This window comes from Parasteatoda tepidariorum, chromosome 2, assembly GCF_043381705.1.
Source record: "Parasteatoda tepidariorum isolate YZ-2023 chromosome 2, CAS_Ptep_4.0, whole genome shotgun sequence".
Taxonomy (NCBI): Eukaryota; Metazoa; Arthropoda; class Arachnida; order Araneae; family Theridiidae; genus Parasteatoda; species Parasteatoda tepidariorum.
Window position 1 is genome coordinate 74,797,985 of NC_092205.1, and position 18,475 is coordinate 74,816,459.

At 30.2% G+C, this 18,475-nt stretch overlaps 1 protein-coding gene across 1 annotated transcript in view; it reads right to left on the reverse strand.

The window, feature by feature from the left end:
* Positions 1–18,475, reverse strand: part of LOC107444001 (protein toll) — a 53,651-nt gene that overhangs the window by 26,346 nt on the left and 8,830 nt on the right. Inside the window, exons 2-6 of the mRNA XM_043043737.2 lie at positions 13,485–13,649; positions 10,574–10,729; positions 7,199–7,526; positions 4,707–4,876; positions 487–651 (exon numbers count right to left, since the gene is read on the reverse strand). Of these exons, the coding sequence (XP_042899671.1) occupies positions 487–651; positions 4,707–4,876; positions 7,199–7,526; positions 10,574–10,729; positions 13,485–13,649 (984 nt within the window). The remainder of the gene's footprint in view (positions 1–486; positions 652–4,706; positions 4,877–7,198; positions 7,527–10,573; positions 10,730–13,484; positions 13,650–18,475) is intronic.

Sequence of the window (18,475 nt, forward strand, 5' to 3'; positions counted from 1 at the left end):
CAATTAAATTATTAATTCCTTCGTATATTATTGGTTTAAGTTGTCGAAATTTAATATTTCAATTGTAAGGCTCGCATTAGCATACATTTATAAGAGATATGCATTTTTTAATAGTTTTTTTAATATGACTCTTATTTGAAGACGAAAAAGCATAGATTTTCTTACAAAATGACTGATAACTAAAAAACTAATCCAAATTTTTGAAAAAGAAAAAAAATACTTCTTCATTATGTCAAAACATAATTTTGTGTCAAGTTTCGTGCCTGGGCGAGGCTTCTGGGGCGATATATTGTGATTACAGACAGACACACAGCCGCTTTTATTATTATGTATAGATGGACAGATTTAAAAATGGGAAATGGTGGGCAAAATTTATAAAACAAAGCTGTGTAAATATGAAGTTCATTTAAAAAAAAACATGAAACATTTGAAGAACTTCCATTAAGTTCTTTTCAAGAATTAAAAAATAAAGTAAAAATCACTCACTTCTATGAGATTCGATGTAAGATTCAAATATTTCAACTGAGATAAAAATCGAATGCTGCCATTCAGTGATTTCAAAAGATTGCAACTAAGGTCTACATTGTTGAGATCGTTGCGAATTGTGTCAAATGCCTCACGATCAATCCTCGCAATTTTATTTTCTTGGACCTTTTAAAAACATTAAAAAAAACGATTAAAGTTTAAAGACCCAGCGTCCAATAATTTGAACAACAATTAGTATAATTTTAGTACTTAAAAATAATATTTTAATTCTTTTCTCTAACAAATGATTAATCCTTTACAAAGTGATTGTCTACTTAAAAATATGATTGGATTTACCATCGTTTTAATTACAATGAGAAACTATAAGAATGGTACAATTCAAGTAACTTTTCGGATAGTTTTATGACATATAAATTATTGCATAAATCTATTTGATCTATTGTTTAACAATAAAAATGTAAAAAATACATAAGATATCTTGCTATATGTATTATATTTTAGGAAAAGTTTAAGTGAAGTTTTAAAAAAAATGCATTATTGCAATTTATTAGTTGCAACTTGAGAAGGCGTGAATTGATTAAATATGATTTAAATCATTGTTTCTCAACGGGGGCGTTGGGAGTATGCTGAGGGGCGGTGAACTTGTTTTGGGCGCTAGGGGGGCGTTGGGTATGCTTTGGGAGGTAGGGGGGCGAAGAGCATTTTTGTCATTCAAATATAATTTTAAAACTTACAAATAAAATTATTAAATTTATTTAATAAATAAAATTAATCTAAAATTAATATTAAAGAAAAATAAAGATTAAATTAACATAATAAATTAAGATTATCAGATACACCTTTTGTACCACCGATAAAACGAACATATACGACACCCATTCTCCGATCCGAACCAACACAGCGCAGCTCATGATTCTGTAGTTTTTGCCTCTGATTCATCATAGCTATTTCGTGAATGGCTCTGACTCATTCAAGTCATTTGACGGAAATCGAAGTGCGTGAGCTTTCGGTATGAATGTTTGATTTGACTCTTGTTTCTTATGATGATTTTCGTTGCCTTCCTTACAGTTTTTTCCCCAGTTTCGATTCGATCTCATTGTTTATTTGGCCAGGTATATGCGCGAATTAGATCTTTGCCATAAATTATTTATCAACTAGTGGGCTGCGCCCCCTGCTTGCTAACGCTCGCCAACCACCGAAAATTGCTACCATATGGTTTGCTTCGCAAACCAAACTCGCTTCGCTCGCTACTAACTTACGTATGCAAATAATTCTAAGAATTCAGAACAATCATTCGAATCCACATAACTTTTTTTTTAAAAAAAAATTACATCTTTTTAGAAAATACTAAGTCAATAAAATAAATCTGAATTCAAATAAATGACATGTAATTCGTTAAACCTATTAGAAATGTGCTGTAGTATGAAATCTTAAAGCGTAACAGCACGACTGAGGCTCATTTTTCAATAAATAACTAATAACAATAACAAAACAAATAAATTCGTGATAGAAATCAAAAATCGTCAAATAAATTCGTAATGTATAAATTCGTGAAAAAAAGCGCTTTCGACAAAATACTAAAATAGAGATCTATCGACAAAGACTACTCACTTCTGCCTAGCTTAATAGTATGAGATTTCCTGTCTCTGGTTATTTAAGTTTCCATTTTTTAAAGCGCTATATGCTGAGCCACCTCAGTTAGATTTGGCATGTGACATTTTTAGCGGCAATCATTGGTCGATTTTCCAGCGTTGCCATTCGGGGAGTTGTAATGAGGCTTTTTTTGTCGCCGTGTAAGAGAAATATATATATATAGATTTGGAGAAATAATTGATTTTCTTTAATCGTTTGTACTTTGCTACCACCAATGTCGGTTAACAAGAAGAAGTATCATCAATACCGTGCCACGTACTTGAAGTTTGGATTTGTTGCTGTTGAACTCTCAACTGCCCATGTGTTTACTTTGTAACAAAGTTTTATCTAATGAGACAATAAAATCCTTCCGTTAGCAGGAGCATTGGCAAAAAACTCATCCTGATAAACAAAATAAAAATGTGTCATTTTTCGCGAACATCAAAGACAAGTTTCTGAAAGCACCTTCGGTCTGCGGGTTGCTAGCAATCTCATCACAAAAATGCGACGATGGTTTGATAGCTTCTTATAATATATCAAAATTTATTGCTAATTCTGGGAAGGCTCATACTATCGGATCAGAGTTGATACTGCCGGTTGTCAAGGAAGTTTTAGAAACAGTTTTACGCCATCCAGCCACATCCAATGCAATCCAAAATATCCCATTAAGCAACGATACAGTACGGGTTACGAAATGGTGATATGGCTAAAGATGTTGAAACTTCTTTAAGCAAACTTTTGATATCCAACAAATTTTTCCTTCAAGTTGAGGAATCATCCTTACCATTCAATGTAAGCTTTACTGTAGGCGTTGGTTCGATTTTGAAAGGTAGGAAAAAGATGCTTTTTGCAAGAAACTTGATTGTAGATACTAAAGGTAAATCTATTTTTAATACTGTCCAAGATTATTTTACAGAGAAAAACAATGGTGGGTCGACATCGTGGGCTTATCGCCCTTTTGCAAAAGGAAATTCCAGATATTTTAGCTGTTCACTGCCTGATTCACAGACAGCATTTAGTGGGAAAAAATATCAGAGACCGTTCGCATCAGTTATTGCAATATGTTATATTTGCTGTGAACAAAATTCGCAGTAATGCTCTCAACGATTGATTATTCAGACAGCTGTGTATAATGAAGAATTCAATCGTTTGCTACTACACACCGAGATGCTCTGACTTTCCAAAGGCGCCTGTCTCAATAGGTTTTGGAATCTTTTCGCCTCAGTGTTTGAGTTTCTCTAAAACAGAGATGTAGCTCTGAGAGACAGATTGCTAGAATTTACGAAAGACTTTGGCTGATTTATTTGTAAAATTTAATGGCATAAATTTACAACTGCATGCCGACAAGCTCAATTTGATCCCTATAAAATCAGTCATTTCTGCTTTTCTGAAAAAACTCATTTTGTGGAAGCAGAATTTTGGTTGGAATGAGTTCAGTGAAGCAGGTGAAATTCGCCCTGATGATGCACAAGAATATTGTCAACACCTTGACTCTTTACACGTGGACTTTTCTGACCGTTTTGTTCCCTGGAAGTCCCTCAATGGGTTATTGGGTTATGCACACTTTTGTGAATATTGAAACAGCAGAGGTTCAGATTTATGAGGAATTGGTCGAACTTTCAACTAAGGAAACTTTGAAGTGATGATCGTCTCACAGAATTTTGTCGCCTCTACCCTGGACTGCGAACTATCGTTAAAAAAATTTTAATGTCTTCCCTACCTCCTACCTTGTCGATCGTGGATTCAGTGCTGTTACGGATCTTGTCCCACAAGAAAGAGAAATCAACTCGAAATTGTGCAACGAGGGGACTTACGTCTTCACCTCACTTAACCAACCTCTTGAACCAAACGTTAAGAAACTAATGTCTCGTTGATACTACTTTTTAGTGTAAAAAAACTATTTTGGGTGTGTTTTTAATTATCTAATTAAGAATAAATGATTGATTTTAAGCATGGTTTTTTGTATTTTTTTTATTACAGTATTTATTTTAATTAGAGCAAATAGACTGCGATTTCCTGCCGTGAGAAAAGTATCGAGTTAACGTACACATTATTTGTTTTAAAAACCAAACAAATGTAACTCTTAATAAATTGCTTAATGTTACCTCTTATAACTCAGCACACCTCGCTCCGTCACCATGCTCTAAATAACTGGATTTTCACAAAGGGGGGCGTTGAAATGATTTTTGCTCCCTAAGGGGGCGGTAACGTTAAAAAGGTTGAGAATCTATGATTTAAATCATCCACCATATGATTTAAATCATCAATTGAATAATTGAAGCAATGGCTAGTCTGTGTGTTGAACTTGGTTGGATTCTGAATCGAAAAACGTCACGAATTTCCTACGATAACGTCACTTACAGATATCCAATTATAAGTGTAATTTCCTACAAGCTACATACTTCTGAGTAAAAATGGCATTTTCTATCAATATGTATTGCTCCAGTCTCAAGAAGCAAAGAAAAGTGCGATATTTATAATTGAGATTCCTTGTTGATTTTAATCTTGCCCTAATAAGTACAGAAATTGTTCCAAAAAAATGTAAGTTTTTTTTGGAAAAAAAAAATTAACCAGTTGAAATTTTTTACCTTGAATACGTTCAGTTCATTAACGCCAACAAAGTCTTCGACCGCCAACTGCTGGAGTTCGTTCTTGTCAATAGACACTTCTGTCAATTGCGTGAATCGTAGAGTTTTTCCCAATTTCTTCAAGTTGTTGCTGGTGAGGTAAAGTCTTTTTACGTTATAACCCATTTCAGCTATTAATATATATGTAAAAAAAAAAGAATATTTTTCATCTGGATTAAGACTAATTTAGGCTTTGTACTTACACAGTAAGAAAAAAAATAGAAATAAACCATTTTAAAAGAAATGGGTTTCTACTAAGCGAAAGAAATGCAAAGAACATTTCTGATTTGATATTGTTCATAAAATTATTCTAAATAAAACACATGCCACTCATCTTAAAAATATAAAGAAAGGATAGCTGGAGTTCCTGGAGGACTAGAGATTTATGTTAATATAATTCAAACTTCGTGAAAAGCTCATTAGTAAGTGGAATTTTGAACACACTTTTTCATCCAATTAACTTTTTCCTTCTGCTTAAATTAAATCACGTTGCTTAAGCGCATAGTTGTTCGAAGATTGGCAGTGGTAATTTAATGGATGAGAAAATTTAAACCGAATGAAATGAATCTATAGTTTTCTATAATAATCCTATCAGACGATGAGGTAATTTTTAATCTGATGTTCAAAGACATCTGTATCTATTAACTATATTTAATCTATAAATTTTAAAATTAATATCTGCTTCGCTGTTGTTTATAGACTCCTAAAACATCCGACCAAGACCGTAGAAGTTTAGCATACTGGATAGTTCGAAGCACGGGAAGGTCACTGACATTAGATCATTCTAAGTGAAGTTAAAACGGGATAAGCGAAAATCGAATGGAACTTTCTAGTTGGTTTAGAATTGATAAAAAAAAACATTGATAAAAATTAAATGGCAAATGATTCCGTTTTTTTTCATAGAATATTTTACAGACGACAGTGCTGTTTTCTAGCTTATAGCTCTAGTTTAAAAAAAGGAGTTTATTGCACGTTCTACGATATTAAATAATTTTTTATTCGTTAGGTTAAATTAGCTCACTGATCAACGTGAATGTGGTAGCACAGGTGGATTATGTCACTACATTAGTAATTCTGAATTTATCTAAGACAATATGCTTATTTTGTCCGCTTAAAAAAATAGGCTTCTATAACACTAAATAATTTAAAATCAATAATAATTAAAAAACTAAGTTATGCACTGATAAGCTAAAATAATAAAGAAATAGTACTAACTGGCTTAGGAGAAGCGAAAAAAATTGTCATACTATTCTTAATGCTAATTCATTTTGGTAATAGATTCTTATTTCATTTTGTAACCAGCGTTGAACAGCCGACCCAATAGAGCAGTGTTTCCCAAAGTGTGGTACGCGTACCCCTAGGGGTACGGGAACAGTTTAGAGGGGGCACGCGTTCTTGTGTGAAATATCTTGCAACAAGCGAAAATTTTAAAACAAAGCTAGCTAATTCAGCTAAAATCAAAAACAAAATAAAAGCTAAATTCAAAAACAAAGCTAGCCATGAAAATTTACGATATCGTATTTTTCTATTGACTATTTTTTGCAGAGTTAGCAGTTAATATTGAGTGGTGTCAACAGCCAGTTGTGATTTTTAACTTTTGTGCTTTTTTATAGTAAAAAATACATTCATTTTTTTTATCAGTGGTACACAGCGTTACGAAAAATTTAGAAGGGGTACACAAAAGTCATAAGTTTGGGAAACACTGCAATAGAGGAATAAAACTGTAAAAAAAGGTATTTTTCTGTGAAAAAAGACTTAATAATTTCTCATTTTATGCAAGATATATTTCGTTTTATTATTATTATTATTATTTTATTTTTTTTTGAATCGATGAAAGTTTTACAGTTAGTATAGTTTAATGCTCAGTACAATTAAAAGAAAAATTTAATCAATTTCTTTAAAGGAACAAAATTTAATATATTTTTAGGAAGCGTGTTCTTAGTAAAAGATTTAAAAAGATTAAGAGAAATACTTGCCATGAAATTCTCGAATTCGGTTCCCCACCAACACCAATTCTAGATTGAATCCGAAGCTCTTCGTTTTATTATTATTATTATTATTGAATAAATGAAAGTTTTACAGTTAGTATAGTTTAATGCTCAGTACAATTAAAATAAAAATTTAATCAATTTCTTTAAAGGAACAAAATTTAATATTTTTTTAGGAAGCGTGTCCTTAGTAAAGGATTTAAAAAGATTAAGAGAAATACTTGCCATGAAATTCTCGAATTTGGTTCCCCACCAACACCAATTCTAGATTGAATCCGAAGTTCTTCGTTTTATTACTATTATTATTATTTTTGAATGAATGAAAGTTTTACAGTTAGTATAGTTTAATGCTCAGTACAATTAAAATAAAAATTTAATCAATTTCTTTAAAGGAACAAAATTTAATATTTTTTTAGGAAGCATGTTTTTAGTAAAAGATTTAAAAAGATTAAGAAAAAAACTTGCCATGAAATTCTCGAATTTGGTTCCCCACCAACACCAATTCTAGATTGAATCCGAAGTTGATGCTCTGTTCTGGCATTTCTTCAAGCATGTTGTAACTAAGATCCAGTGTGTTGAGATGTGCTAGATTTTGATAGTGGCTCACGTCAAATTTTCGAATTAGACAGTGGTCCATGTATATAAACTTGATATTTGGTGCTTTATCATTGAAACACGTTGGAGTAACTTTCGTTATAGGATTGTTTGAAATCAACAATGTAGTCAAATTCAAATTCTTTGAGGGTAAAATGGCGTTTATGTCAGTGAGATTATTGTAATCCAAATAAATAAACTAAAAATTAAAAAAAAAAGAATGCACACATTAGATCATCAGACGGAAAGTGTATGAACAACTAAAAAACAATGATAAAGTAAAATGAAATAAAGAAAATTATAACTTCTCATAACATTACAAACAAATGTAATATAACCTTGTAATTTCACAAAGATCTAAGAGTTATAAAAAAAAGTATAAGAAAAATTGTGATCACAGGTTACCCCTTGGCAAAATGGTTGTTGCCGAAATTTTTTTCGGAAAAGCAGCTTTATTGTGTTTTTATCTTGGACATCTTTAACTGTTAATCCTGAAATGCTTTGTACATAAATTCGCAGACATACTTGAAAACAGCTCAGACACATTCTGTGTAAATTCTTTTGATGATTGAACAGATATTGAACAGCCAATCGAGATCAATATTAATATTTTCGGATTGGTACAATGGTGTTTGAAGGAGATTGTAAGCTGCATCATACACCCGTTTCGGATTCACAAGTTCATACAGGAAATGGTATTAGAAAGCAAGGCTTTTTTTTTCAATTTTACAAGAATAGTGAATGAATCATTTATATTGCGAGGAAGACAGTCTACGGTCTTGTGCACGTCATTGGATACGTTGACAATGGATCCTTTTATCCCTAACTGGTGATCAACACCTAGTTTCCGTATTTTCATGAAAGGGGTTCGGAGAGCCACCATTTCTTCGGTTAATTCTGTCAACCACTTTGGTACTTTTGTGAGGAACGGGCTTCATGTTTGCGCTTGCGAACGGAATCCTTTCGTTTTTCTGTTTGTGTATAACGCTTAAGTTATTCCCGTCTACGTTCTTTGGTTTTGGCTTTTTTAGTTGCGGTAAGTTTAGGCCTGGGCAGCGTTTATTTCTTGCTTCAACTCTAACCTCTGGGGCCATGTTAATCAATTTGGGACCCTCTTAATTTGTGATATTCACCTGGATTAGTATTGAAAACGATCCAGTTTGAATTGTGGGTTAGAATTTCTGATTCTTAATTAAAACAATAAAAACAAAAATATTGTTTAAATGAAGAAATTTTCTTTTATTCACAACTCAAGAAGTATTTATGGGATCTCTCTTGCCCCATATCTCAAAAATAAACTCACCAGCTTAATGCATTTACAAAATTAAAAGTGAAAAAAAGAATTCTAAATAAATTATCAAGCAGCAGCGGTCGCTATAGCAACGCATGCAATGACGACGCATGAGAACTCTTTACTATTACCCTTGAACACAGTTGAAAAGTTTGATGACGTCCAATTTAGATTCGCACGCCATCAGACCCAAAACAAGACCCATTTTGCCGATGTGTAATAAGAATAAGCTTTTTTATTAAGAAGAATAAAACGAGAAATTAATTTTATTTTCGCCTAACTACTAAACATCGTTAAACATCAGAAGCATCACTTTCGAAAATTTTCAGAGGGGAGTTTCGGTGGTGATAAAAAAGTTTATGAAGCCTTTCGTTTCATGCGTAAAAAAATAAACTTTCTTCCGCTATATAAAACTATTATTTCATTTTTTTCTTTTAGTTTTGTATCCTGTTATTTAGTTTGCGTCAGAAAGGGGAGATAAATTTTACTTGTGTTTAGAAAATAATTCAGGGGCGATTGTGAGCCCAACTCAAAAATCCTGAAAATTTCTTGAGAAAAATCATTAATGACGCATTTCAAAAAATTAATGTCTTAATGAATTTAATCATTGATATTTTCAAAACATGAAATTCTAAATAAACTATATGCGGCATAATTTAAATAATTAATTACTTAGAAGTTTACTTTTATCTCCAATCACATTTATTATTCTACCAGAAAAAAATATTAACAAATGAAAGAGATTCCAAGCATAAATTCTAGTTCTAATATTTTTAAATAAAATATACAAGAATTTTTATACGTAGATGTGATCAATGATTTCTTGAAACTTCTGGATCTTGGATTTCCGGAATCTTACGGTTAGCGAAAAATCTGGAAATCCAGATTTTTTCCGGAGCACAATCACCTCTGGAATGATTGCAACTTGTATTGTTCTCAGGCACAGAGCACCCTAACTAGTCGGAAAATGGTCGAAATTTTTATCAACGATAAATTCTGTTTAATTATAAATGTTGCTTTTAGTGGTCATAAAAAGTTTGAAACTTATTATATCATCAAGCGCGGAATACCAGATGATATTTAACCCCTTCCTTTTCGCTCCCGTGAAAATGACGGGTTGAGATTTCGTTCTTTATTTCTCGTTTCCGTGATATTGACGGACTGGAAACTAATTATTTTTTCTTGCCCGGAAAGCATATTATTCCTCATTTTACACACCAGATAGCAATACCAGGATATTTTTAAGGTAATTATAGATAGTTAGTTTATTTTACAAAAGATGCCACCACTAAAGTCAGCTAATCAGCACTAATCAAATGCGTGTATTTGTGACATGTTATTTGTAATCTTAGCAAAGTTACCTAGTTAGGCTCTTTGTGAATACACCTGGTTTGTGCTCAAGATAAAATTTATTTTTTAACCCCTTCCTTCTCGCTCCCGTGAAAATGACAGGTTGAGATTTCGTTCGTTATTTCTCGCTCTCGTGATATTGACGGCTGGAAACTAATTTATTTTTTTTTTTGCCCGGAAAACATTTTATTTCTCATTTTACACACCAGATAGCAGTACCAGGATATTTTTAAAGCACATATTTTCAAAATTTTCCTTATTCAATTATTATAATTTAATTATTATTCCTTTATTTAATTATTGTAATTTTAAAACCAACATTTAACACTGAATGTTGGCTTTTCCTAAAAATTAAATTTTTTAAAATTTCAAGCTGAAAACAAATCAAAAATTAAAAATGAATATATATATTGTTCATACACATAGATCCATATAATTTTCAGGGATAAAAAATAGACACTTTTATGACCGTTTTCTTGAAAATTAACCGATCATTAAGGGGTTAAGCAACCTAATTAGTTGCTAAATAATCGCAATTTCAAGTAATCATTTCAGGCAATAAAATTACAATAAATAATGCTTGAATGTCATTTATTTATACTTACTAGTGGAGTTGCAAACTGAAAAAGATTTTTGACGTGTAGTAGTTGGTTATGGGAAAGTGCAACTTTTCTCAGACTTTTCCATGAATCGAACAAATGGGAAGGTAAATAAGCCAGCTTGTTATAAGAGAGATCAAATATTATGACATTATTAGTACCCTACAAAAAAAAAGAAAACATCGTTTATGAATATACCATAATTGCAATTTCTATTTGAAAAAAAAAAGAAAATGATCATTCTTATTTACAAGCTAAAAATGATTCATTGTATGGACGTGCTTTAGTTTAGGGTCACTATACACTTTTGACCAAAAGTCACGTAACACATAAAAAAAAGCATTCTCTAAAGAAATTTTAATTTATACACATTAAAATTTGAAAATAGAAAACTGAATATAAAATAGAAATAAAAACTAATTCATTCCTATACGGAATGAAATACTATTTCTTAATTAACAAAAAATAGTTAGGAAAAATCTTCTTTATCATTCATTTCAAACTTGAAATCATTGAGCGGAAAAAAATTTTTTTTTTAATTAATAAAAAATTCTTAGGTAAATTTTCTTTATTTATTTTAAACTTGAAATCATTGATGGAAAAAATACCAATTTGGAGTTAATAGAAGTAGTTAAGTAAATCTCATTTTTCAATTATTTTAAAATAAAAATCATTAATAGAAAAATACTATTTTTGAATAAATAGAAAATCATCACATGAATCGCCTTTTGCATTTATTTTAAACTTGAAGTCATTAATAAAATATATGAAACTTTTTTTCGAAAAGTTTATTTAAAATTAGGAAAGAATAAAAAACTAATATAGATTTATTTTTTTAAATGAATTGAACAATTATATTAGTACCTTTCTTATAAAAAGCTTTCTTAGAAAGTAATGTTGAGAGATGGGAAGCTAATTTAACTTTATTAATAATCTGAAGGAACAATAATCTGATGGGACTAGCTCTTGTTTGCGTTACATGAAGAGAAAAACAACGAAAAAATTCATCGTTTAGACCGACGTCAAGGGGACTCTAACCCACGATCCGTCTACCACTGCAGATATTTTATGTCACACTGTGCAGCACTGCATTTGGAGAGAGCCGAGAGCTGTATTTGTATCGATCAGCCATATCTAGGATTCGAACCCAGGGGATCATTTAGACGACACTCTGTCTCCTGAGCTATTATAGATTTAATTGTAAACCATGTAGTCGACATTGCGTACATGCCGCCTTTACTCTTCAGAAAGGCTGATGCCTTTCGAACTGAAACTGTGTCCACATCAAGTCATTGCTGGGGATCAAACATAAACCCTACACAAAATAAGAACAGAACTTAACCACTATGTCATCGCTGCTGAATTGACCACAAATATTATGCTAATGCTAGGAATTCACAAGTTTATTTTTTTAAATTGAAATTACAATCCATTGATGCAAAAAACTGTTGCTTAGATGGCGGTTTTGCATCAGTTAACTCTACGCAATAATTTAACTCTTTGTATAGACTAAGACGTTTTTATAATCAAAGATTCGGAGAGAAATTGATGAGAGCACATTGCTTAAGGTGAGTTTTTAAAAGTAATTTATAAGATATTATGAATTACTTCAGCTCTTCCTGAAATGAACCAATTTTCGCCCGCCCCCCCTAACTGGGAACGCCTAAATTGAGCCATGGCCTTAATTTAATTTTCCCAAAACTAAGTAATTCCTAAGGATAGGGGAGAGTGGGGTCAATTGTAACAGGGTACGATTGTAAAAGAGCAAAAATTTCGAGTGTCGGGTTCCAGATTTGGTTCCTAGGTGGCGCACAAGGTGTATTTAATAAATCTACATGTACACCCCTGCTGGCAACCATTTTTATGTACTTTTGAAAGAGTTACATCACAAAAGATATTATGACGCTACTTTTTTTAGTATTAGAATATTATACTGTAACAAAGTAATTTTGTTAAAATAAATAAAAATTATTAACCGAATATGTAAGTGGACACCTTAACTAACATTTCAAAAAAAGAAATTTAGTTTTGTTAATTTACTAGCATTGTTTTTAACAAATGAAGCTGAAATGGCGTCTTGGGGATGATTGTAACAATAAGTGTTAAAAAGAAATTTAATGCTGAAAATAAATAATCTTATGTTTACAAACCATTACTTAACTCTTTAAGAACCACCAATAGTTTCCTATATCATTTATATTATGTTGCATGTGCATTATTTTATTTGTCACCTTTCACAGCATAAATTAAAATTTTTAACCCCTTAAAGTTAAAAGTTTAACCCTTTAGGTCTCTGCTCATTATTATTTTTACTCCTAAAATATCACTACTATTTTGATCAATAAAAAAATATATCACAACTATGATAATATGTATAATTAACTATGTTTAAGTTGAATTTATGAACTGTTACAATTGACTCCGTAAGTGAGGACGATTGCAACAAGTTCACGACTGTCAAAAATTGTTAATAACTAATATAATAACATTTAAAATAGGGTATTTTTTTTTCCAGTAGAGGATAGTCTACTTTACTCGTCTGTCAATTAATACTAATAATATATTGGATTTTTTGTTAGTTAAAAATAGTTAAGTAAAGAATGTTACAATTGACCCCACTCTCCCCTAACTATTATGCAAATTGAAAATGATAACTAGAATTACATTTTTTCTGGCAAATGCAGGCAAAATTCTGCATATGCTCGTTCTTTTAAGACAATGGCTATTAAATAAAAGAACATAGTTTCTATTTACTATTCTTTCTTTTTTTTGCGAACCTATTGATCTTGACTTCAAAGGAAGGTAACAATCAATAGAATCATATTGAATTTACCAATACACTTGTACGGATAACAAATGAAATAAAAAAGTAAGTAATTAACAAACATATAAATAAGCAAGTTCGAGTTCTTCTTACCTCAAAAACATCTGAATCAATTTGCTGAATGGAGTTATTGAAAAATGAAATGTTCTCTAGGAATGAAAAGTTTTTCAGTGCATGACCCTCCAAGGAGGTGAGCAAGCTATTATCCAAATTTAAATATTGGAGTGAATCACGGACAGGACCTAAATTGGGAATTTTCTGGAAAAAAAATAGTTAGATATGTAATGAATAGAAAGCATGTAAGTCCTTGTATCAAAAATTTAGTATTCCTTAAATTTAAAAGCAAGGCATTCAGCTCTGAACCAAAAAATAAGACCCTTATAAACAGAGGAGATTAAAAATGTAAGATGAGGTAGAGACTACCAATTCATTTAGATTTATTTAATTTAATTAATAATTCTATTAAAACTACTACCGTTACGTAACGTTGCGAATGTATCATATTTAAAACGAAAACATTCTTCACAATCATTTTCAATAGTAAACTGAGAGAAATATGATAGAAAAAATTGCTAATTTCAATTTCGTTTAGTAGATTTTTGCTATTTATTAGTCATCACTTTTTTGCATTTTTTATTGCGAATGGCACCCCTGCAGTTGTTAAAGCAAAACGGCAGGCAGTTTAACGTTGTTTTTAATTTTTGCGTTTTTGGCTATCTCTGAGGAATAAGCAGCAAAAAAAAATTATATTTACGAACTTATCTTAAACTCAAATGCTTTCGTTCAAATTTTCAATTATACCATTAAAAATTACATCATTTAAAAAGGCATAAACATTTGTGTATTCTTACGTATTTAAATATAAATAAATTGAAATAAAATTTATTTCTTCCGTAAAATTGTCTTCTTCTTAAACAAGTTTCATTAGTGTATACAAGAATTTTATGATTTGCGAATTGCACAGATATATTCTTAAACGCCAAAAGTATAAGTAACAATAACGAAACTTCGGACATTTTTCTTTGACTAACCATTGGAAATATATTTTCCGAATTCTTTCTCAACTTCCCATATTTTGAATATCAAATATTACAAATCCAGTGAAAAAAAAGTATGTTTATTCAGAGAAAGTACTTTTTGTATTCAATTTCAAAATTTAATTCATAGGTTAAGTTAGCTACTTCATTCTAAAAATAACTTGGGACATTAAATACTATTCTAATGGCAGGGATGAGATTANAAAAGTGAAAAAAGCGGAAATCCGCTAAAAAGCGGAAAAATCTCATCCCTGTAATGGGGTGAAAATACGATCATTAAACAAGTCGTGGTAAATTTATTTGTTTTGGGTATTATTTGTTGTCATTTTTGATTTATAAAGAAAATTTCCAAAATTTATTTAGTCTATATTAAATCGCAAACAAATTTTGACTTTCAGTATGAAAACTTTTTTTCCATTGTTCTATTTAGCAATTGTTTTTTATTAATTTTCTGCAATCTTTTTTTGTCATATATACACAATATTTGATTTATTTTTCAGAGTTTTCCTTTCTAATAGAAAATGTTATCTTTTTTTCACTATTTTATTGCCCATAATAGCCTATATGTGCTTCTGTGGATAATAGAAAAAATAATAACAGCCACTAAATAGGAGGGAGTCAAAACATAATTTGCTATGGCTTCATATTTTTTATGCCTATTGATAACCTTTTCATTTCCTAGTTATTCTATTCTCATTTCTGTGTATCGCTAGGGATACAGATGCCATCTGTGAGACAAAACCTGAACTATTTATCGCAGATAAAATAGTTTTCCATGAAGGAAAAAATAAATGTCTTCAAAGGAAAATTAAGATTTAGTCTAGAATCTTAAGGAATTTCAAACCTTGAAAATAAACAATGGATATACTTCAAAAAACATTTAACTTTTCTAACTCAAATTTTTGCTAGTTGATTGCTGTTAGCAAACAGGGATCAAACAATGTTTCAAACAAAATATTGTTTATTGCTGTTTTTTTTTCTCCTTTTTTCAGAAAAAATGATAAAAGGGCAATTAATTGCGACAAATATGAAAAAAAATTTCCGAAAATATATGTCACAATTTGAAAATTTAGTCGCCAAGCCATAGAATATATTTGGGCTCTTAAAAAAGCTTACGCTTTTGCTATCCCGTGACTTTAATCTTAACTTCTGAAATGAAATTCACAATAACATTTTGTAAGTTTTCAAATTAATTTACTACATGTTCTTAGTAAATGTAGATACATAGAAATTATTATTTTAAAAATAATGCCTGTGTAATGCCTTTTTAATACGATACAGCTAAATTACTATGTTTCAGTTTTCTTTACCTTTTATTTTACTGCAATTAAACCAACTGTTAATTGAAAATAATTTAAATTGTCTAGGTATGGAAATTTTTTTATATGTAACATACATCACAGTTTATCTAATTTACAGTTTTAAAATTACTTTTTAGTAAAAATCGAACATTTTAATGTTGTCCCAGGAATCTTTCCACTCTGTTAACATAACTATTGTTTTTAAGTTCTTCTGTTGAGGTGACAAAAATGGGTAATTTTAAAACTTGTCATTATATTTGCGTTATTCTGAGAGAAAAAAAGCTTTAACTAGGTACAGATCGTTTATTCACTTTCCTCTCTCTTACGAGCACATATAATATGGGATTCATATGATATGATGAATCATATGATTTCTTAATGGGAAGATCAAATTACGTTTTTCGGTTTTATTTTAACACTAGCTGAATACCCGTTCTTCGCACGGGATGAATTAAAAAAGAAAATAATCAATAAATCAGAACTGGTCAAACACTACGAAATAATGCTCAAAACTGAAAGGCATATACCGACACGATTAAAGAGCTTAGTGGAAGAACCAGGTAAGTGCCATTCTTGGGGGAATTAATATATCAGTGAAAATATCCTAAAGGGTTGCATCAATATGGATATTTTTAATGTTACAGAACTATTTTTTGTCTTTACTCTAATCCTAACATGACTAATCCACATTAGTATGCTTGCACGGTTTTATTTCAAATTAGGCAGTGGTAAATAAATTAAGGCAAAGAATTATTAGTCTCGCTTTCAAGTAATTTAGTCATAAAATAGTTCGGATGGAAATTTTTTTTGTTCTGAAAATTCTGGTTCTTCCATTAAGTTCTTCGATTAATATAGCTAAAATAATTTCCTTATTTTTTTTTATTTAATATTATTTGTCGTCTTTTTCGGTGGCTTTACGTTATTAAAGTAAGCAAACTCGTTTTTGTAGTTATCCCATCTGAGTAAAGTAAAAATCTATTTAGCATCATTCAGAATGATGCTATGGTTCGCTATCAATTTATGAGAGTCAAAAATTATCATTATCAAGTAATTTTCTTCGAAACATATATTGTTTTCCAGAGTCTGTATAATAATTATNCAGTGTTAAATAAATTAAGGCAAGGAATTATTAGTCTCATCTTTAAATAAATTAGTCATAAATTAGTTCCGATGCAACTTTTTTTCGTTCTGAAAAGCCTGGTTCTTCCATTAAGTTCTTCGATTAATATAGCTAAAATAATTTCCTTATTTTTTTTTATTTAATATTATTTGTCGTCTTTTTAGGTGGCTTTACGTTATTAAAGTAAGCAAACTCGTTTTTGTAGTTATCCCATCTGAATAAAGTAAAAATGTATTTAGCATCATTCAGAATGATGCTATTGTTCGTTATCAATTTATGAGAGTCAAAAATTATCATTATCAAGTGATTTTCTTCGGAACATATTGTTTTCGAGACGCCGTACAATAATTATTTCCACAGCATTGGTATTGAATCTGCTTAGTATTAGTGCAGTTTTAAAAATCACTATATATATCAATATAATATTTCATACCAATATGTACCTATATCTATCAATGTAATATTTTATACCTATATTAATATTACCTATATATTAGTATATTTGGTGCTTATTATGTAACCCTTCAACATTTAAGGTTTGTGTGAAATACCTGCTATATTGGCCAATATCTTCTATATTTGACAATGGCAGTTAAATATAGCAGATATTGTTTCAACAAAAAAAAAAAAAAAAAAGAATTGTTATTAAAACTTGATATTAACTTTGGAGCATGACCATATCTCCATCTGACCTCTAATTTACTGTTAAAATATTTATTGTTATATATTATTAATATTCTCTTCTGTTACTATACTTCCACTCTATTACCATGTTCATAGGAACTTTATTTTTTGACTTTTAATTTAGTATTTCATTAAATAATAAGTTTATTAAAAGAAATATAGATAGGTATCAATATTTGTATGACTAAAATTCAATTACTTGCAATGCAAGAAAATGTGAAAATTCAACTCTATAATCAGCTTTCTCCTCTGGTATCGATCTATAATTTGTTACTAACCATTTATTAAGCTTCTTATATACATAAACAAAAAGCAATTTTAATAATTTACTTTGTAAATTTGACAAGAGTGTAGATTGTTTACACAGCAGAAGTTTCCGGATCAAATTACGGTAGTAAGTACTGGCTTTTAGTATGTATCAGCTGTAATGTCGATTTCTTAGTAAAATCCAATTTTATCGTAAAATACCGTAATTTTTACAGTAATATTTATTTAATTAGAGTGACCTTGTGATTTTACAGTGATTATTAATGTAAAAATCACGGCATATCACGGTTTTTTGTTCCGTAACATGTTCCGGTAAAAATTGATTTTGCTATAAAAAGTACCGGCACTCATAATGTCTATACTTTTTACAGTAATTTGATAAGGAATTTTTTTCAGTGTAATGGAGTGAAGCTCTCAGTCAGCTTTCCCCTCTGTTACCTTTTTCTAATTTGTTACAAATTATTTATTGAACATCATTTCCCTATAAGAATTAAAGAAAAAGCAATTTTAGTGATAGTGTGATTTACAGTGTAAATTTGACTAGAGTAAGGATTGACTAGAGTAATTATTTTTTATTAATGCTTTTGAATATTGGTAGCAGAGAGAAATATAATGTAGATTCAGGTTAATGTTTAAATTTTTTCTTTCAAGCTCCAAATATATATATCTTTAACT